The sequence below is a fragment of the Pseudophryne corroboree genome, assembly GCF_028390025.1.
Source record: "Pseudophryne corroboree isolate aPseCor3 chromosome 3 unlocalized genomic scaffold, aPseCor3.hap2 SUPER_3_unloc_29, whole genome shotgun sequence".
NCBI classification, from domain to species: domain Eukaryota; kingdom Metazoa; phylum Chordata; class Amphibia; order Anura; family Myobatrachidae; genus Pseudophryne; species Pseudophryne corroboree.
Window position 1 is genome coordinate 343,901 of NW_026967518.1, and position 21,379 is coordinate 365,279.

General features: G+C 46.2%; 2 protein-coding genes and 1 pseudogene across 2 annotated transcripts in view; 2 read left to right on the top strand and 1 right to left on the bottom strand.

Moving 5' to 3' along the window:
* LOC134983915 (gastrula zinc finger protein XlCGF26.1-like) overlaps positions 1–21,379 on the bottom strand; it is a 145,250-nt gene that overhangs the window by 54,524 nt on the left and 69,347 nt on the right. The gene's annotated exons all lie outside the window — the stretch shown is intronic.
* Positions 409–8,451, top strand: LOC134983924 (acidic leucine-rich nuclear phosphoprotein 32 family member B-like). The gene is made up of 4 exons (XM_063949534.1): positions 409–493; positions 611–708; positions 6,395–6,644; positions 8,348–8,451. Exons 1-4 carry the CDS (start codon positions 409–411, stop codon positions 8,449–8,451), a joined length of 537 nt encoding a protein of 178 aa, XP_063805604.1.
* The window catches only part of LOC134983912 (gastrula zinc finger protein XlCGF57.1-like), a 142,832-nt pseudogene continuing 136,722 nt past the window's right edge, over positions 15,270–21,379 (top strand).

Sequence of the window (21,379 nt, forward strand, 5' to 3'; positions counted from 1 at the left end):
GATGTGTCTGGGTGATGACTGGAGAGGTGACTGCTGGGAATGGGACATTATACAGTAACACCAGGGGATGTGTCTGGGTGATGACTGGAGAGGTGACTGCTGGGAATGGGACATTATACAGTAACACCAAGGTATGTGTCTGGGTGATGACTGGAGAGGTGACTGCTGGGAATGGGACATTATACAGTAACACCGGGGGATGTGTCTGGGTGATGACTGGAGAGGTGACTGCTGGGAATGGGACATTATACAGTAACACCGGGGGATGTGTCTGGGTGATGACTGGAGAGGTGACTGCTGGGAATGGGACATTATACAGTAACACCAGGGGATGTGACTGGGTGATGACTGTATCACTGTGTGTGTCTGGTTCCTATAAGGTGTCAGGATGTCACTGTCTATGTCTCCATGCAGGAGGAGGAGTATACAGAGGAATACAGGGGTCTGTACAAGGACGTAATGATGGAGAATCACCGGCCCCTCACATCACTGGGTAAGAGGAGACTGTCATGTATTGTACAGGGGAGAGCTGGTATGGGGTCCCTATATACACACATCATCTGATAATCACATATATACACTGTACTCAGTCACTGTGTGTCTCCTGCAGATGGGCCCAGTAACAGAGATACCCCAGAGAGATGTCCCCGTCCTCTGTATTCCCAGGATTGTACAGAGGAGTATCACAGGATCCCACAGGAGGATCAGGTAGGTGGGATTTAGGGTCTCCCCAATATACCAAAATGACTGTCACTATATGATCTGTAGAGGAGCTGTGTGTATTATACACTGATATTATACTGTTTCATTCTTAGTTTAAGCTAACACTATGCAAATAACATTGTATTATTTTCTCATACGTCCAAGAGGATGCTGGGGTCACATCAAGAACCTTGGGGTATAGACTGGATCCACAGGAAACATGGGTACTTTAAGACTTTCAAAGGTGTGTGAACTGGCTCCTCCCTATATGCCCCTCCTCCAGACTCCAGTTTAGAATCTGTGCCCAGGCAGACTGGATGCACTCTGAGGAGCTCTACTGAGTTTCTCTGAAAATACTTTATGTTAGGTTTATTATTTTCAGGGAGCACTGCTGGCAGCAGTCTCCCTGCTTTGTGGGACTGAGGGGAGAGAAGTCAGATCTACTTCTGAGAGTTTCAAGGCTCTGCTTCTTTGGCTACAGGACACCATTAGCTCCTGAGGGTCTGATCGCTAGGTACGCCTAGATGATCGTTCCCAGAGCCCGCCGTCACCCCCCTTGCAGAGCCAGAAGTCAGAAGACAGGCGAGTAGAAGACGATCAGAAGACTTCAGTGACGGCTTTGAGGTAGCGCACAGCGGCCGCGCTGCGCGCCATGCTCCCACACTCAGAGGCACTGCAAGCTGCAGGGCGCGGGGGGGCAGCAATTTAACCACAAAATAACTGACTGGCAGGAGCGGACATAGTGCCAGGGCACTGTCCGGACCCCCACCAGTATAAAAAAGTTTAAAAAAGAGCGGGTCTGAAGCGCGCCATTATGGTGGAGGGGCTTAGCCCTCACAGCACACAGCCCGGCTCCATTTTCTGTACACAGGCTGCAGAGACGCTGGTCCATCCTCACACTGCTGTACAAGTAACAGGGTGCAAAATGGGGAGGGGGGGGGGGGCACAGTGATTTTGATGCAATGTATGTAATTTATAAAAGCGCTGCAGGTCTGTGACATTTTCTGTAGTATTTTCAGACCGGGTTTGGGCGCTGGGGTGTGAATTGGCAATATCTCCCTCTGTGGCTCTCTGACAGGCTTTACTGTGGGTCTGTCCCCTATATGCCCGGTGTGTCTGTGGGTGGTGGGTGCACGTGTGTCGGTATGTCTGAGGCGGAGTGCTCTTCCCAGGAGGAGACTATGTCAGGGACACAAACGGCTGTGGGAGTGACCCTATCGGCGCCGCCGACACCTGATTGGGTGAATGTTTTGAGTGCTTTAAATGATAAATAAAAGATTGGATAAATCTGAGTCCCAGAACCAGGCTTGGAAGAAATCCGTAGAGGATGTGTTGTTTCAAATCCAGACCCCCTCGGGGTCACAAAAACGTTCATTTGCCCAGCTGACAGACAGGGATACCGACACGGACACTGATTCAAGTGTCGACTATAGTGATGCCAGATTAGAACCAAAACTGGCAAAGAGCATTCAGTACATGATTGTGGCAATAAAAGACGTGTTACATATCACTGAGGACCCTGCTGTTCCTGATACTAGGGTCTGTATGTATAAAGGAAAGAAACCTGTGGTAACGTTTCCTCCCTCTCATGAACTGAACACGCTTTGTGAAAAGGTTTGGAAAAGTCCTGACAGAAAGTTTCAGATTCGCAAAAGGATTGTAATGGCGTATCCGTTTCCCTCTGGGGATAGGGAAAAATGGGAGTCACCCCCCATTGTGGACAAAGCTCTGTCACGGCTGTCCAAAAAGGTGGCTCTCCCGTCCCCTGACACGGCAGCCCTAAAGGATCCTGCGGATCGTAGGCAGGAAAATCCATTGAAATCCATTTATGTCACCACGGGTACGCTACTCAGACCAGCCATTGCATCTGCGTGGGTGAGCAGTGCTATCGAAAAATGGGCAGATAACCTGTCGTCTGAATTGGATACCCTAGATAGGAATAGCATTCTTCTGACACTGGGTCATATCAGGGACGCTGCAGTCTACCTAAAAGAAGCTGCGAGAGATATTGGCCTCTTGGGATCACGAGCCAATGCCATGGCAGTCTCCGCTAGGAGAGCATTGTGGATTCATCAATGGAATGCTGATGCTGACTCTAAGAAAGCTATGGAGTCTCCACCGTATAATGGTGGTGTGTTGTTTGGTGACGGCTTCGCTGATTTGGTATCTACGGCTACCGCGGGTAAATCATAATTTTTACCTTATGTGCCTGCACCACAAAAGAAAGCACACCACTATCAGATGCAGTCCTTTCGGCCCAATAAATACAGAAAAGGCAAACGAGGAGCAGAAGTCCTCCCCGGCTTCTGCCAAGTCCACCACATGACGCTGGGACTCCTCTGCGGAAGTCTGCACCAGTGGAAGCATGTCTCAGGCTCTTCAGTCAGTTCTGGGCTCATGGGTTTTGGAAATAGTGTCCTAAGGGTACAAACTGGAGTTTCAAGACGTCCCCCCTCACCGATTTTTCAAATCAGCCTTACCAGCTTCTCTTCTAGACAGGGAGGTGGTATGCGCCGCAATACAAAAATTGTGTCACAATCAAGTCATAGTCAGGGTTCCTCCGTCGCAACAGAGAGAAGGCTTTTATTCGAGCCTGTTCGTGGTCCCTAAGCCAGATGGCTCAGTCAGATCAATCCTGAACCTCAAATCCCTCAATTTCTACCTAAAAAAATTAAAATTCAAGATGGAATCTCTCCGGCCAGTGATCTCCAGTCTGGAGGAAGGGGATTTTATTGTGTTGGTAGACCTAAAGGATGCCTACTTGCATGTTCCCATTTATTTCCCACATCAGGCTTACCTGAGGTTCGCAGTTCAGGATTGTCATTACCAATTTCAGACGTTGTCATTTGGTCTGTCCATGGCTCCGAGGGTTTTCACCAAAGTAATGGCCGAAATGATGGTTCTCCTACGCAAACAAGGAGTCACGATTATCCCGTACTTGGACGATCTCCTGATAAAGGCGAGATCCAGGGACCAATTGATGCAGAACATTATTCTCTCCCTGACAATTCTGCAGCAACATGGTTGGCTCCTAAACGTGCCAAAATCACAGTTGGTTCCGACGAGACGGCTGTCGTTTTTGGGAATGATTCTGGACACAGAATTACAGAGAGTCTTTCTTCCAGTGGAAAAGGCTCTGGAACTTCAATGTCTGGTCAAACAATTGCTGAAACCAGCAAGAGTATTGATGCACTCGGTTGCTGGGAAAGATGGTGGCAACCTACGAGGCCATTCAGTTTGGCAGATTCCATGCCAGAGTGTTACAGTGGGACCTGTTGGACAAGTGGTCCGGGTCCCATCTGCACATGCACTGAAGGATAACCCTGTCTTCCAAGACCAGAATCTCACTCCTGTGGTGGCTGCACAGCTCTCACCCCCTAGAGGTACGCAGGTTCGGGATCCAGGACTGGATCTTAGTGACCACGGATGCGAGTCTCCGAGGCTGGGGAGCAGTCACGCAGGGGGAAAGCTTCCAGGGAAGATGGTCAAGCCAGGAAATGTGTCTACACATAAACGTTCTGGAGTTAAGGGCGATTCACAATGGCCTTCTGCAAGCGAACACCTTCGTAATCGACCCGTCTTGATTCAGTCGGACAACATAACAGCAGTAGCGTACATAAACCACCAGGACGGAACAAAGTGCAGAGCGGCAATAGCAGAGGCCACAAAAGTGCTCCGTTGGGCGGAAAGGCATACAAGCGCTCTGTCAGTGATCTTCATTCCAGGAGTGGACAACTGGGAAGCAGACTTCCTCAGCAGACACAGTCTCCATCCAGGAGAGTGGGGTCTTCATCAAGAGGTCTTTGCAGAAGTGACAAGTCTTTAAGGGAATTCCTCAAATAGACATGATGGCGTCTCGCCTCAACAAGAAACTTCAGAGATATTGTTCCAGGTCAAGAGACCCTCAAGCAATAGCAGTGGATGCCCTAGTGACACCGTGGGTGTTTTTAGTTGGTGTACGTGTTTCTTCCGCTTCCACTCATTCCAAAAGTGATAAAGAGCATAAGAAGAACAAAGGTTCGAGCGATCCTCATTGTTCCAGACTGGCCAAGAAGGGTTTGGTATCCGGATCTTCTGGAATTACTCGTAGGAGATCCCTGGCCTCTTCCTCTGGGGGAGGATCAGTTACAGCAGGTGCGTGTTCCAAGACTTACCGCGACTTCGTTTGACAGCTTGGAGGTTGAACGCCGGATCCTAGCCCGGAAGGGTATTCCCGAGGAACTTATCCCCACTCTTATTCAGGCCAGGAAGGGAGTAACGTCTAAACATTACCACCGTATTTGGAGAAAATACGTGTCTTGGTGTGACTCCAGGAAGGTTCCTACGGAAGACTTTCAGCTAGTACATTTTCTCCATTTTCTACAAGTCGGTATGGATGCGGGCCTTAAGTGGGCTCAATTAAAGTTCAAATTTCAGCCTTAACGGTTTTCTTCCAAAAACAATTGGCCTCTCTTCCAGAAGTTCAGACCTTCGTGAAAGGAGTGTTGCACATCCAACCTCCCTTTGTGCCCCCTGTGGCACCGTTGGATCTTAACGTGGTGGTCTTACTTGGAAACTGGTCATGCTGTTGGCCTTGGCATCCGCAAGGTGGGTGTCTGAATTGGCGGCCTTGTCTCACAAGACCCCTTATTTGATCTTTCATGAAGATAGAGCAGCATTGAGGACTCGTCAGCAGTTTCTGCCGAAAGTGGTTTCGACGTTACACTTGAACCAACCTATTTTGGTGCCAGTGGCTACTGACGCTTTGCTGGAATCAAAGTTTCTCGATGTAGTAAGAGCTTTGAAAATGTATGTCGCCAGAATGGCTCAGTTTAGGAAAACAGAGGCTCTGTTTGTCCTGTATGCTCACAATAAAATTGGGGCTCCTGCTTCCAAGCAGACTATTGCGCGCTGGATCTGTCCTACGATTCAGCAGGCTCATTCTATGGTTGGATTGCCGTTACCGAAATCGGTAAAGGCCCATTCTACCAGAAAGGTGGGCTCGTCCTGGGCGGCTGCCCGGGGGGTCTCGGCATTGCAACTTTGCTGAGCAGCTACTAGGTCGGGTTCAAACACCTTTGCGAAGTTCTACAAGTTTGATACCCTGGCTAATGAGGACCTCATGTTTGGTCATTCGGTGCTGCAGAGTCATCCTCACTCTCCCGCCCGTTCTAGTGCTTTGGTATAACCCCATGGTTCTTGATGTGACCCCAGCATCCTCTATGACGTATGAGAAAATAGGATTTTAATACCTACCGGTAAATCCTTTTCTCTTAGTCCGTAGAGGATGCTGGGCGCCCGTCCCAGTGCGTACTGTATCTGCAGTTTTTAGTTGTGGTTACACACATGTTGTGTTACGTTTATAGTCGGTCTGTTGCTGATGATGTTCATGCCGTTGACTTGCGTTGTGTTAAATGCCATGTTGCACGGCGTGCTTGAGGTGTGAGCTGGTATGTATCTCACCTTAGTTTAACTATAAATCCTTTTCCTCTAAATGTCCGTCTCCCTGGGCACAGTTCCTATAACTTGAGTCTGGAGGAGGGGCATAGAGGGAGGAGCCAGTTCACACCCCTTTGAAAGTCTTAAAGTGCCCATGTCTCCTGTGGATCCCATCTATACCCCATGGTTCTTGATGTGACCCCAGCATCATCTACGGACTAAGAGAAAAGGATTTACCGGTAGGTATTAAAATCCTATTTTTTGGGTAATTTAGGAAGAACGTCTGTCTGATATTAAGGTAGAAGATACAGAGGGAGAAGAAGAGACGTATGTGACTGATATAAAGGCAGAAGATATAGAGGGAGAAGAAGAGACGTATGTGACTGATATAAAGGCAGAAGATATAGAGGGAGAAGAAGAGACGTATGTGACTGATATAATGGCAGAAGATATAGAGGGAGAAGAAGAGACGTATGTGAGGGGTGATCAGCAGTGTAAGGAGGAGGAGATCCCTACAGATATCAGCACATGTGAGTAATAAACACTTATTACAGAAGTCACATATTCTCCTTGCTCAGTCACTACAGCAATCTCTTATCCTACACCCTCCTCCGCCATCAGCCCTGTTCTCAGTTGGGTGTTTCTAACACAAGGCTATCCATGACAAACATCACATGTAGAGAGTTATTACACACAACACTATAATGTTATGAAAAGTAACAAGCAGAAGTTTATTATTAGTGATTATATATAAATGTGTATATAAGTGTGTATATAATATAATTAGTATTGTTTTTTGTGGAGTGCCTAATTTATGTGCATTTTGTTAGATGATGCAGGTATGAAATATTTCCTGCTATACAATAGACCTGAGCTCACCAAATACAATTCGTATAAGATTCAGAAATAAAATGAAATTTGAATCTAGAACTTCAAGTAAAACAGATTAAAAGCTTATCACAAGTACATATCTGTATAATCATAAGACAAGCATTTTGCACTTGTTGTCACCCTTGCATGGGCGGGCTTGTTCTTATCCACTCCAATTCACTCTAAATCACCCAACGCGTTTCGTCAATAGTGACTTCTTCAGGGGTGTTTTCTGTTAAAGGCTTTATCCTCAAATATCAGTTGTGTAGACCTGAAATAATTGTGTAACCTTCAGACAGTAATTGTGGACTTGTTCATGATGAACACATTCCTAATTACTTGTGAATAATAGTTCCTGCTCTGTGCAGTTCTGAGGTTATGACTTTAGGGAATGTAATGGCCAGATCCAATATTGCTCCATCTAAGGTCTCCCAGTAGCCTTACTACATACATAAATGTGTCTTGCACTCACTATATTAACTAACAATAATAAACAGTGGAGTTTTAGTTCATGTATTGCTCAGTGCATTTAAGCCTGCAGCTCCCGACAAGGGACCCCACTATACTGCAGGTCCTACTCTATTGCCCAAAATAATTACCATAAAAACAGCTATAGCATTAGTGTTAACCTTTAGGTATGCGCTCAGCGGTGGAACAGTGACCGAAGGCTTGGATTGGTTTTAAGAGCACCAGTGTGACGTGCCACCACATCTCTCGTGGCCCTCCAATTCACCAGATCTGGGACTGTGGGACTGTTTGGCTGGGTCCGGCATTGTACTGTTGGTGCAGTTCCTGATGCGTTTGGAATGATTGGTGGTTGCTAGGTGCCCTAAATGCCTGTGGTCCCGATTTGTCATGATCTACTTTCGCCCACTGTTCCGCCGCTGAGATTCTTGGTGTCCATGCTTCTTCCACTGTAGATGGATACTACTCACTGTCTACAAGGCATCACCAACAAACAAATGCCGGTCTCGGCCAAAACCAATGTCTCCCTTTTGCCAATCGCATCACGTGCAAGACCCATGGTTCCATCTGAAAAAGAAACAATATCTCAACAAATTTGCATTGTATCAATACCTCAGACATTCACAATGATCATCCAGTAGTTTTAGTGTCACCATCTACACGCATGTGCACGTACCGTGTCGTTGTACTTATATATATTTTGGTAAAGCGGCACTCCTCAAGAAGACCTGAAGTTGATATTAAAGAATCAATAGCCGGTGCCCTCCAAACCAGGCTGCATCAGTTGGTGCAGCGTAATGTAGAATCCATACAAGGCGGCACTCAGAATAAATAGACCAGGCAGGTTTAGTGTACCAACGTTTCAATGCTCTATTCGCGGCATTTTCATCAGGGTGCAGAACAAAAGAGACATACAACCACTCACCTAATATACCCGGTGGAACCGTCCATGTCGCCATCCGTCGCACTCCAGCGCATCAAAGTGACTTCATCTGACAAATGCTACGTCCGGAGACACGGAGAGAACCTCGTCCACGTGATCTATAGTAACCAATGGGGACAAAAGTATAAAGTAACCTGCCAACAAAACCGTGTAACACCGATCAAATTCTATCCTCTTAGATATATATCTATTTCTCTGACAGGGTCTACTGGTTGGGGGTAATTCCAAGTTGATCGCAGCAGGACATTTTTTAGCAGTTGGGCAAAACCATGTGCACTGCAGGGGGGGCAGATATAACATGTGTAGAGAGAGTTAGATTTGGGTGTGGTGTGTTCAATCTGCAATATAATTTGCAGTGTAAAAATAAAGCAGCCAGTATTTACCCTGCACATAAATAAAATAACCCACCCAAATCTAACTCTCTCTGCACATGTTATATCTGCATCCCCTGCAGTGCACATGGTTTTGCCCAATTGCTATCAAAAATCCTGCTGCGAACAACTTGGAATTACCCCCGTTATCCACAAGATAACATTGGGATATGATGAAGTGACAGCGGATTTGCAACAAATGGTCAAAGCTTTCGGCCTCCCAGCATGCAACGGGCCTGTCCATATATCCCCGCCTCCTGGCTCAGGCAAATCAGTTTTTTATTTGGTGCGGCAGGAGCCGAATTATGGCCCTCATTCCGAGTTGTTCGCTTTACTAGCTGCTTTTAGCAGCTTTGCACACGCTAAGCCGCCGCCTACTGGGAGTGAATCTTAGCATAGTAAAATTGCGAACAAAAGATTTGCAGAATTGCGAATAGAAACTTCTTAGCAGTTTCTGAGTAGCTCGAGACTTACTCTGCCACTGCGATCAGTTCAGTCAGTTTCGTTCCTGGTTTGACGTCACAAACACTCCCAGCGTTCACCAAGACACTGCCCCCGTTCCTTCAGACACTCCCGCGTTTTTCGCACACACCCATAAAACGGCCAGTTTCCGCCCAGAAACACCCACTTCCTGTCAATCACATTACTATCACCAGAACAAAGAAAAAAAACCTTGTAATGCCGTGAGTAAAATACCTAACTGCATAGCAAATTTACTTGGCGCAGTCGCACTGCGGACATTGCGCATGCGCATTAGCGACTAATCGCTTTGTTGCGGAAAAAAAAATAACGAGCGAACAACTCGGAATGACCACCCATGGTCAGAGGGCTGCTGTTTTTTTGCAGCCATCAGTTTTCTTATTTTATTTTAGTATTACTATTTTTTTTGAGTGATTTTTCTAAAAAGCATCTTATACGCACCTTAGAGTCGCTCCAACAACTCCCTGCCGGGTCGCGATAATGCTTACCCACGTGTATAGTGAGGCAGGCAGAGGTTCTGGTGAACCTTCATGGGCTACTTTGCACAGACATTATCCAATGTAGCTGAGCAGTTTATACCAGTGATAGGTTTCCCTATTAACCCTTACATGCAACATTCATTCTGAGGTTTATACACCTAGGCATCCTACTATAAATTACATATAAGAATAACCAGACAGCAATAATTCATCCGTAATTGGGTTCAACATATAATCTACAATCATTGCAATCCTTATTTTACATGCACTGTCCGAAATTCTTTGGAGGAATAACATTAAGAATATAAAGGGGAAAGCAGAGACGCCATAAAGTCAACACACCCTGTTATTTAGATAAGTATCAATCTTTTATTTCACCCTCAGCGCCAACCCTCTCTTTCCACTTTTTATCACTCTCAAAAAAGCAGCCTGAAAGATTGGTGGTAAGTAAATCACATAGACATGATACAACATCTTCACAGTCTACACATGTTTTAGATGAGGATTCGTTGGAGGATGAGGACTCATTGCACTTCGGAAGGTCTCAGCTCAGTGGACATTCCTGATCTAATTAGTGCTATGTAAGACATTCTATCCTTAGAAGAGGCAGCAGAGCCTGTTTTAAAAACTAAGACAACTGTGTTTAAAACATCCCAAAACAGCTGATGGAAATTTTGGTTTACGCTCAGTAGTAAGTTAGAATTCCAAGAAATGGGAATTCCAATTATCCTCGTCCAGCTGGGGACTGTTTAAAAAAAAAAAAAAAAAGGCACGTGGCTCACAAAGTAGATTCGCAGGTCTTAGATTGGTGCGAAAATCTGCATTACTTTTGTTTTCAGCATCAGTAAATGATGCCACGGATAGGAGAGTTGATGGTTTTCTAAAGACCATTTTTTCTTTTGTCTTGTACAATCGTTAGACCAGCCATGGCTTGGGCTGATGCATCGAAGGAGGATATTTTAGTGGCATCTAGAGAGCAAAGGTCTCATATTGCACATATCAAACAGGCAGCGATAAGTGGACCTGGATATGGGTACAATGGCCTCTCAGACAGCAGCGGGTTGGCTATGTACATGGTAAGCTGACTCAGAATCCAGGAAGATTCTGGGGTCTTATCTTTGCTTACTGGAGATATTTTTTTGGTAAGGAATTAACAGTATATTGGAGTCAGAATCAGACTCTAAGAAAGTGTCCTTTCACACAAAATTTCAAACCTAGTTTCCAGCTTTCCGGTCCTTTCCGAATCAAGGAAAAGGAAAGGGTAAAGGCAAACAGTCCCAATCCAACAGGTCTGGAAAAACTAAAAGGTATTGGGCTACCAGACCGGTTTTCAAATCTGAAGATAAGCCATCAGCCTGATGGTGCAGGCCTCCTCCTGGGGGGACCCAGTGTGGGAGGCTGACTTCTTCAGTTTGCATAGATCTGGCAGCAGTCTACTACAATTAAGAGGTCATCAGTATAAATCAGGTAGTGTGCCACTTCAGACCTAAGACAATTTTGGTAAAAAAACCAATGCCATTACTGTAGATGCCATGAAAGTATTGGCATATGCTGGGGCCACTTAGGACCCCATGGCACAGCCTGGCACTTGTAAATAGTACCCATTATCATAGAAAATAACATTTCGGGTCTGAAGTGGCACTTTATTTGAGATTTATTGATGACCTCTCGATTGTTAGGACAGCAGAAGAGTTAATGTGGATACTAGACACACACAATGAATGAGGGAGTGTAGTGCAAGTAACGTATGTGCCGCAGAGTAATGGGCAGAGATGTTGTCCTACCGCTTATGTGCTGCGCCTGCTGTGAATCAAGTGCTGCTTCCTCAGCTGGGTCGGCTTCTACTAGGGGCCCACTGCATAATCCAGGAAAGGCATATACCGACTCACCAGCGCCGCACATCACACGCAAGAGCCACACATCGTCATGCGCCATCTTTGATTACTTTTGCACATATGCACTATGGGTGAGACACTTTTGTTTGTTTTTTCATATTTTTGCTCTGCCGGCCAGCGTGTTACACATTTAATTTGTGTAGTAATATTGTTGCTTGGGGCCCCTTGGCACTTTGATGCCCAGTACAAGGGTCACCTTTGTACCCTCGCTGGGCCTTCATATGAATATTGGGAATGGTTTCTGCAAGCTTGGAGACAGCAGTGTTTTCCCTCTTCATCCTCCATGTCAGCCATTGCAATGGGTAACTTCCTTGTATGGAGTATTTACAAAGGGAACTCTCTTCATGCTCCTTACATCCCTGCCGCTCTAGTCCATATACTGATGGTTTCATCATCCATCAGAAGCAGGAGACATATGGTAATAATATAACCCTCCAAGCACTGGGACTAATGCTGAGAACTCAGTCCTTTTACTATAAATCACTTTTCCAAGGAGCGTAATCTGCATCAGCAGGCCCGTGTCCAGAAACCTGGCAGTGGTAGGCAACGGTGGAGGACATCCGTCTGCAGTTACCAACAGCACAGAAGTTGTCTGCAGGGGGTATCTGCAGATCTTCTTATGCTATCCCCTCAACAGCCCCTACCCCATCCTTTGGGCCTTAAATCACTGTTGCCCCCTCAGTGGATTATTGCTGGATGTCACCTGGGGGATCCTCCATCTTCCCCAGATCGCTCACCTCTCCCAGTCTGACCGGCTGAGGGCCTGGCTGAATGCTATTCTTACTCTTGCTGGCATCTCCTTCATGACCCCAGGTGCATTATCCCTTTCTCTCCTCTGTGCTATGCTGGCTAGACTTGAGTCTTCTACATCACAGAGAAGACTGGGTTGCAAGTGTTGTCTCCTAACATCCACTGTATCAGCATTTGCTTGGATGTCTCCTAGTGCTGACATAGTTACAGTCCACAAACCTTTTATGGGGCTTACAGTAGCGCAACATATCCCCATCTAGTTCCTGCTCTGATCTTGGGTTATCAGCCTCTGATACACGTGTCCTTTCTAAACCACAAGGTACAGACCAACTCTCAGATTTCAGCTCCTCACTCTCTAAATTGCTAAGTGGGAACAATAATTCATAATTGTCTTGTCAGCTGAATATGCTGGTCAGCCTGGGGCATGATGCCACCCTCCACTGGTGGTCAGGAAGTAGGACAATAATACCCCATCCATGGTTATCTCCTCTTGGACACAGTCCTCATAGATCCCCTGCCAGCTGGTTAATAGGTGTCCATCTTCTATATCAGCAAATGGGAAGGTGTAGTTGTGCAATACCCACTGCTTGCCACCAAATGTGAAGGTCCTAGGTCTATGTATGTGCCAAACTGGCACCCTGCTTCCTTCTCCAAGTCCTACAGATCACACAGGACACACGAGCAAAGATACAAATGATACCTCTATTTTACACACACTGGATATACATGTAACATCAGTAAATACAATCTATATACACTACATACAGAATGGCCAGCAGTATTAACCACACTCTGAGAACCTTACCATGTCCAAACCACTTTGGCCTGAGGAGTCCCCTGGACAGGAACCAAGACGCCACAGTTCCAGTATCTCAGGTTTCAGGAAGTGATCTGAGATAACATATAAAGTCCTCGGTTTGCCGTTATAAAACCTCTGCTTATACCTGATGGGTGACACCCTTGAGGCCTAGCTTTGGGTGATATGAATGAAGGGGCTGGCTACAGAACAGTCTGTTTTCCCCACTTACCCCTGCGGATTTTGGTGCCTGGCTGTCTGACAAAGACAAGGTTACAATAAAGCCCACTCCATCACATTGACAGGGGGATTTGCATCTCGGGGCAATAAAACTGGTCGCTATTAACCCCTTGCAGTTATTTGTGATGTCAGAGCCCCTTCAGCTATTCATGGCCTCCAGTAAGAGAGGGGGCAGTGTGGGGTGTCAGCCTTGGGACTTCCTGTAGGTCACACAGCAACACTGCCAAAGAGACACAGGATAGCTTACCTGGCTGGGCAGTCACCATGGTGACCAAGACATTACACCCTATAATACAATAATCAATATCTTCATGTATAAACAGGTCATACACATTCTGTAAGGAACAAATCCGCCTTAGAGTCCTCATTCCCTGATAGGCACACCCATATAACAAGAGGGACGATTTCCCACACCGAATACCTATATTTAATGACAGGCCTGGATGTCACCAACTGTTTTCTGCCCATGCGTGTGCAATGCATCATGGGAGGTAGCTAGATTCAGGGGACCATGCCGTAGATAGGACCCAAAACGGCTGCGTAGTTCCCAGTTTCTAAAACAGTAATGGGAACTGTGTGTGACATCTGGATACCTTTTAAGGTTAATTGGATAGGGAGTTTTTGCAATGAACTGAATCCCCCCCATAAAGTGTTTATACATACAGTGTGATGTTACATTGAGATTACCGCTGGAGGAAACTCTGCCACAATATAATTGAATGTAATTTAGCCCGTCCTCGTATGGGTGTAATATATAAATATATTCTTACTGAACAGGATTACCAGCACTTAATCAGTTATCACCCAATATAATATATATGCCGATTGTGTAACAACAAATACACTTGTTTCTTTATTACTTTATTCACCTTTATACATTTACCTTTGTGTTTAATATATCACTGATTTAATTTACATACTTTACTGTACTTAATAAAGGTTATATATTATTTATTAGTGCGCAAACAGGACATCACTTTCTCTTCTTTGCCGTTTTATTATTACAAAACCCATGTCACCTCTAGTAATCCCACATGAGCGTCGGTGTCCCCTCTAGTAATCCCACATGAGCGTCCATGTCACCTCTAGTAATCCCACACGAGCTTCCATGTCACCTCTAGTAATCCCACATGAGCGTCCATGTCACCTCTAGTAATCCCACATGAGCGTCCATGTCACCTCTAGTAATCCCACATGAGTGCCCATGTCACCTCTAGTAATCCCACATGAGTGTCCATGTCACCTCTAGTAATCCCACATGAGTGTCCATGTCACCTATAGTAAATCCCACATTAGCGTCCATGTCACCTCTAGTAATCCCACATGAGCGTCCATGTCACCTCTAGTAATCCCACGAGTGCCCATGTCACCTCTAGTAATCCCACATGAGCGTCCATGTCACCTCTAGTAATCCCACATGAGTGCCCATGTCACCTCTAGTAATCCCACATGAGCGTCCACGTCACCTCTAGTAATCCCACATGAGCGTCCATGTCACCTCTAGTAATCCCACATGAGCGTCCATGTCACCTCTAGTAATCCCACATGAGCGTCCATGTCACCTCTAGTAATCCCCCAAGAGCGTCCATGTCACCTCTAGTAATCCCACATGAGTGTCCATGTCACCTCTAGTAATCCCACATGAGCGTCCATGTCACCTCTAGTAATCCCACATCAGCGTCCATGTCACCTCTAGTAATCCCACATGATGAATCTCCAGTATAAGCATCCTAGCTTTTTTGTTTTTTAATGATTACAGGTAAAGAAAATGTCAGTTATAGAATTATATAATGTATCCTGTAACACCCTGGGTCTTGTCTACTCATTTTATATTTTAATGTATTTTATTTCCAGCAGATGGACACACAAGCAGGAATATCACAGAAGGACATCTAATGTTATCCCCGGATTGTGACATAAAAGATAATGATAGTAGACCTGATTCTCCAGGAGATAACCCCATTACCCCAATTATACATCCAGCTCTATCAGCTGGTCTCTCTGATCCTGGGAAATGTTCTCCTGATCACTCTGATATTGGAGCATCTGTTACAGCTCTGAGAGTAGATACAGTGTTTCCCAGTTCTATAGATGCCAAATGTTTTACACAGAATACAAAGCTTATTACCCATCAGCCAGCTAAGGCAAGTGAGAGGCCATTTCCATGTTCTGAGTGTGGGAAATTTTTTACACACAAATCAGCTCTTGTTACACATCAGAGAAGTCACACAGGTGAAAAGCCATATTCCTGTTCTGAGTGTAGGAAATGTTTTCCACGGAAATCAGAACTTGTTACTCATCAGAGAAGTCACACAGGTGAGAAGCCATATTCCTGTTCTGAGTGTGGGAAATGTTTTGCACAGACATCAGCTTTTGTTACACATCAGAGAAGTCACACAGGTGAGAAGCCATATTCCTGTTCTGAGTGTGGGAAATGTTTTGCATGGAAATCAAATCTTGTTACACATCAGAGGAGTCACACAGGTGAGAAGCCATATTCCTGTTCTCAGTGTGGGAAATGTTTTGCATCGAAATCATATCTTGTTACACATCAGAAAAGTCACACAGGTGAGAAGCCATATTCCTGTTTTGAGTGTGGGAAATGTTTTGCATATAAATCAAATCTTGTTACACATCAGAGGAGTCACACAGGTGAGAAGCTATTTTCCTGTTCTGAGTGTGGGAAATGCTTTACATATAAATCATATCTTGTTACACATCAGAGAAGTCACACAGGTGAGAAGCCATATTCCTGTACTGAGTGTGGGAAATGTTTTGCATTGAAATCAATTCTTGTTACACATCAGAGAAGTCACACAGGTGAGAAGCCATATTCCTGTACTGAGTGTGGGAAATGTTTTGCATTGAAATCAATTCTTTTTACACATCAGAAAAGTCACACAGGTGAGAAGCCATATTCCTGTTCTCAGTGTGGGAATTATTTTGCACATAAATCAAATCTTGTTACACATCTGAGAAGTCACACAGGTGAAAAGCCATATTCCTGTTCTGAGTGTCGGAAATGTTTTGCACGGAAATCAGATCTTGTTACACATCAGAGAAGTCACACAGGTGAGAAGCCATATTCCTGTTCTGAGTGTCGGAAATGTTTTGCACGGAAATCAGATCTTGTTACACATCAGAAGTCACACAGGTGAGAAGCCGTACTTCTGTTCTGAGTGTGGGAAATGTTTTGCATGGAAATCAGTTCTTGTCAAACATCAGCGATTTCACAGGTGAGAAGCCATTTTCATGCTGAGAGATAAATAAATCCACTCTTGTTGAACATATTAGACATTACCCAACTACGGAACCATTTAAAATAAGATTTTACTCACAGGTAAATCTATTTCTCGTAGTCCGTAGTGGATGCTGGGACTCTGTAAGGACCATGGGGAATAGCGGCTCCGCAGGAGACTGGGCACAACTAAAGAAAGCTTTAGGACTACCTAGTGTGCACTGGCTCCTCCCCATATGACCCTCCTCCAGACTTCAGGATACTGTGCCCGGAAGAGCTGACACAATAAGGAAGGATTTTGAATCCCGGGTAATACTCATACCAGCCACACCAATCACACCGTATAACTCGTGATACAATATCCAATTAACAGTATAAAAAATTAACTGAGCCTCTCAACAGATGTCTCAACAATAACCCTTTAGTTTAACAATAACCATATACAAGCATTGCAGACAATCCGCACTTGGGATGGGCGCCCAGCATCCACTACGGACTACGAGAAATAGATTTACTGGTGAGTAAAATCTTATTTTCTCTGACGTCCTAAGTGGATTCTGGGACTCCGTAAGGACCATGGGGATTATACCAAAGCTCCCAAACAGGCGGGAGAGTGCGGATGACTCTGCAGCACAGAATGAGCAAACTCAAGGTCCTCCTCAGCCAGGGTATCAAATTTGTAGAATTTTGCAAAAGTGTTAGACCCTGACCAAGTAGCCGCTCGGCAAAGTTGTAAAGCCGAGACACCTCGGACAGCCGCCCAAGAAGAGCCCACCTTCCTTGTGGAATGGAGTTTTACAGATTTAGGATGTGGCAGTCCAGCCGCAGAATGCGTAAGCTGAATTGTGCTACAGATCCAGCGAGCAATTGTCTGCTTCGAAGCAGGAGCACCTATCTTGTTGGGTGCATACAGGATAAATAGCGAGTCAGTTTTCCTGACTCCAGCCGTCCTGGAAACATATTTTCAAGACCCTGACTACGTCCAGTAACTTGGAATCCTCCAAGTCCCTAGTAGCCGCAGGCACCACAATAGGTTGGTTCAAGTGAAAAGCTGATACCACCTTAGGGAGAAACTGGGGACGAGTCCTCAATTCTGCCCTATCCATATGGAAAATCAGATAAGGGCTTTTACATGACAAAGCCGTCAATTCGGACACACGCCTGGCCGAAGCCAAGGCCAACAGCATGACCACTTTCCACGTGAGATATTTCAAATCCACGGTTTTAAGTGGCTCAAACCAATGTGACTTTAGGAAATCCAATACCACGTTGAGATCCCAAGGTGCCACTGGAGGCACAAAAGGGGCCTGAATATGCAGCATTCCTTTAACAAATGTCTGAACTTCAGGCAGTGAAGCCAGTTCTTTATGGAAGAAAATCGACAGAGCCAAAATCTGGACCTTAATGGAACCCAAGTTTAGGCCCATAGTCACTCCTGACTGTAGGAAGTGCAGAAAACGGCCCAGCTGAAATTCCTCCATTGGGGCCTTCCTGGCCTCACACCAGGCAACATATTTTCGCCATATGCGGTGATAATGGTTTGCGGTCACTTCTTTCCTAGCCTTAATCAGTGTAGGGATGACTTCCTCCGGAATACCCTTTTCCTTCAGGATCCGGCGTTCAACCGCCATGCCGTCAAACGCAGCCGCGGTAAGTCTTGGAACAGACAGGGCCCCTGCTGCAGCAGGTCCTGTCTGAGCGACAGAGGCCATGGGTCCTCTGAGATCAGTTCTTGAAGTTCCGGGTACCAAGCTCTTCTTGGCCAATCCGGAACAATGAGTATAGTTCTTACTCTTTTTCTTATTATCCTGAGTACCTTGGGTATGAGAGGAAGAGGAGGGAACACATAAACCGACTGGTACACCCACGGTGTCACTAGAGCGTCCACAGCTATTGCCTGAGGGTCTTTCGACCTGGCGTAATATCTTTCTAGCCTTTTGTTTAGGCGGGACGCCATCATGTCCACCTGTGGCCGTTCCCAACGGTTTACAATCAGCTGTAAGACTTCTGGATGAAGTCCCCACTCTCCCGGGTGGAGGTCGTGCCTGCTGAGGAAGTCTGCTTCCCAGTTGTCCACTCCCGGAATGAACACTGCTCACAGTGCTAACACGTGATTTTCCGCCCATCGGAGAATCCTTGTGGCTTCTGCCATTGCCATCCTGCTTCTCGTGCCACCCTGTCGGTTTACATGGGCGATCGCCGTGATGTCTGACTGAATCAGTACCGGCTGGTTTTGAAGCAGGGGTCTTGCTTGTCTTAGGGCATTGTAAATGGCCCTTAGTTCCAGAATATTTATGTGTAGTGAAATCTCCTGGTTTGACCATAGTCCCTGGAAATTTCTTCCCTGTGTGACTGCCCCCCAGCCTCGAAGGCTGGCATCCGTGGTCACCAGGATCCAGTCCTGTATGCCGAACCTACAGCCCTCTTGAAGATGAGCCCTCTACAGCCACCACAGCAGAGACACCCTGGTCCTTGGAGACAGGGTTATCCGCCGATGCATCTGAAGATGCGATCCAGACCACTTGTCCAACAGGTCCCACTGAAAAGTTCTTGCATGGAACCTGCCGAATGGAATTGCTTCGTAGAAAGCTACCATCTTTCCCAGGACTCGCGTGCAGGGATGCACCGACACCTGTCTTGGTTTCAGGAGGCCTCTGACTAGAGATGACAGCTCCTTGGCTTTCTCCTCCGAGAGAAACACTTTTTTCTGGTCTGTGTCCAGAACCATCCCCAGGAACAGTAGACGTGTCGTAGGGACCAGCTGTGACTTTGGAATATTTAGAATCCAACCGTGCTGTTGTAGCACCTCCTGAGATAGTGCTACCCCGACCAACAACTGCTCCCTGGACCTCGCCTTTATCAGGAGATCGTCCAAGTACGGGATGATTAAAACTCATTTCGGCCATTACCTTGGTAAATACCCTCGGTGCCGTGGACAGACCGAACGGCAACGTCTGGAATTGGTAATGACAATCTACCACAAATCTGAGGTACTCCTGGTGAGGATGGTAAATGGGGACATGCAGGTAAGCATCCTTGATGTCCAGTGATACCATGTAATCCCCCTCGTCCAGGCTTGCAATAACCGCCCTGAGCGATTCCATCTTGAACTTGAATTTTTTTATATACGTGTTTAAGGATTTAAAATTTAAAATGGGTCTCACCGAACCGTCCGGTTTTGGTACCACAAACATTGTGGAATAGTAACCCCGTCCTTGTTGAAGGAGGGGCACCTTGACTATCACCTGCTGGGAATACAGCTTGTGTATTGCCTCTAACACAGCCTCCCTGCCTGAGGGAGTTGTTGGCAAGGCAGATTTGAGGAAACGGTGGGGGGGAGATGTCTCGAATTCCAGCTTGTACCTCTGAGATACTACCTGAAGGATCCAGAGATCCACCTGTGAGCAAGCCCACTGATTGCTGAAGTTTTTGAGACGGGCCCCCACCGTACCTGGCTCCGCCTGTTGAGCCCCAGCGTCATGCGGTGGACTTAGAGGAAGCGGGGGAGGGCTTTTGCTCCTGGGAACTGGCTGTCTGCTGCAGCTTTTTTCTCTGCCTCTGGGCAGAAAGGACGCGCCTTTAACCCGCTTGCCCTTATGGGGTCGAAAAGGACTGTACCTGATAATACGGTGCTTTCTTTGGCTGTGAGGGAACATGGGGTAAAAATGCTGACTTCCCAGCTGTCGCTGTGGAAACAAGGTCCGAGAGATCATCCCCAAACAACTCCTCACCTTTATAAGGCAAAACTTCCATGTGCCTTCTAGAATCTGCATCACCTGTCCACTGCCGAGTCCATAAACCCATCCTGGCAGAAATGGACATTGCACTTATTTTAGATGCCAGCCGGCAAATATCCCCCTGTGCATCTCTCATGTATAAGACAGCGTCTTTTATATGCTCTATGGTTAGCAATATAGTGTCCCTGTCTAAGGTATCAATATTTTCTGACAGGGAATCTGACCATGCAGCTGCAGCACTGCACATCCATGCTGAAGCAATAGCTGGTCTCAGTATAGTACCTGTGTGTGTATATACAGACTTCAGGATAGCCTCCTGCTTTCTATGAGCAGGCTCCTTTAGGGCGGCCGTATCCGGAGACTGTAGTGCCACCTTCTTTGACAAGCGTGTGAGCGCTTTATCCATCCTAGGGGATGTCTCCCAACGTGACCTATCCTCTGGCGGGAAAGGGTACGTCATCCGTAACGTCTTAGAAATTACCAGTTTCTTATCGGGAGAAGCCCATGATTCTTCACACGCTTCATTTAATTCCTCAGATGGGGGAAACACCACTGGAAGTTTTTTTCTCCCGAAACATAATACCCTTTTTTGTGGTACCTGGGGTAATATCAGCAATGTGCAACACATTTTTCATAGCCTCAATCATATAACGTGTGGCCCTATTGGAAGTTACATTAGTCTCATCGTCGTCGACACTGGAGTCTGTATCCGTGTCGACATCTGTGTCTGCCATCTGAGGTAGCGGGCATTTAGGGCCCCTGATGGCTTTTGAGACGCCTGGGCAGGCACGGGCTGAGAAGCCGGCTGTCCCATATTTGGTATGTCGTCAAACCTTTTATGTAAGGAGTTGACACTGTCACGTAATTCCTTCCACATGTCCATCCATTCAGGTGTCTGCCCCGCAGGGGGTGACATCACATTTATTGGCATCTGCTCCGCCTCCACATAAGCCTCCTCATCAAACATGTCGACACAGCTGTACCGACACACCGCA

Coding starts and splice junctions, on each gene's coding strand:
- LOC134983924 (XM_063949534.1), top strand. CDS start 409: ATGCAGGAGGAGGAGTATACAGAGGAATACAGGGGTCTGTACAAGGAC. Junction 494..610: donor CCGGCCCCTCACATCACTGG/GTAAGAGGAGAC, acceptor TGTCTCCTGCAG/ATGGGCCCAGTAACAGAGAT. Junction 6,645..8,347: donor GGAGATCCCTACAGATATCA/GCACATGTGAGT, acceptor CATTTTCATCAG/GGTGCAGAACAAAAGAGACA.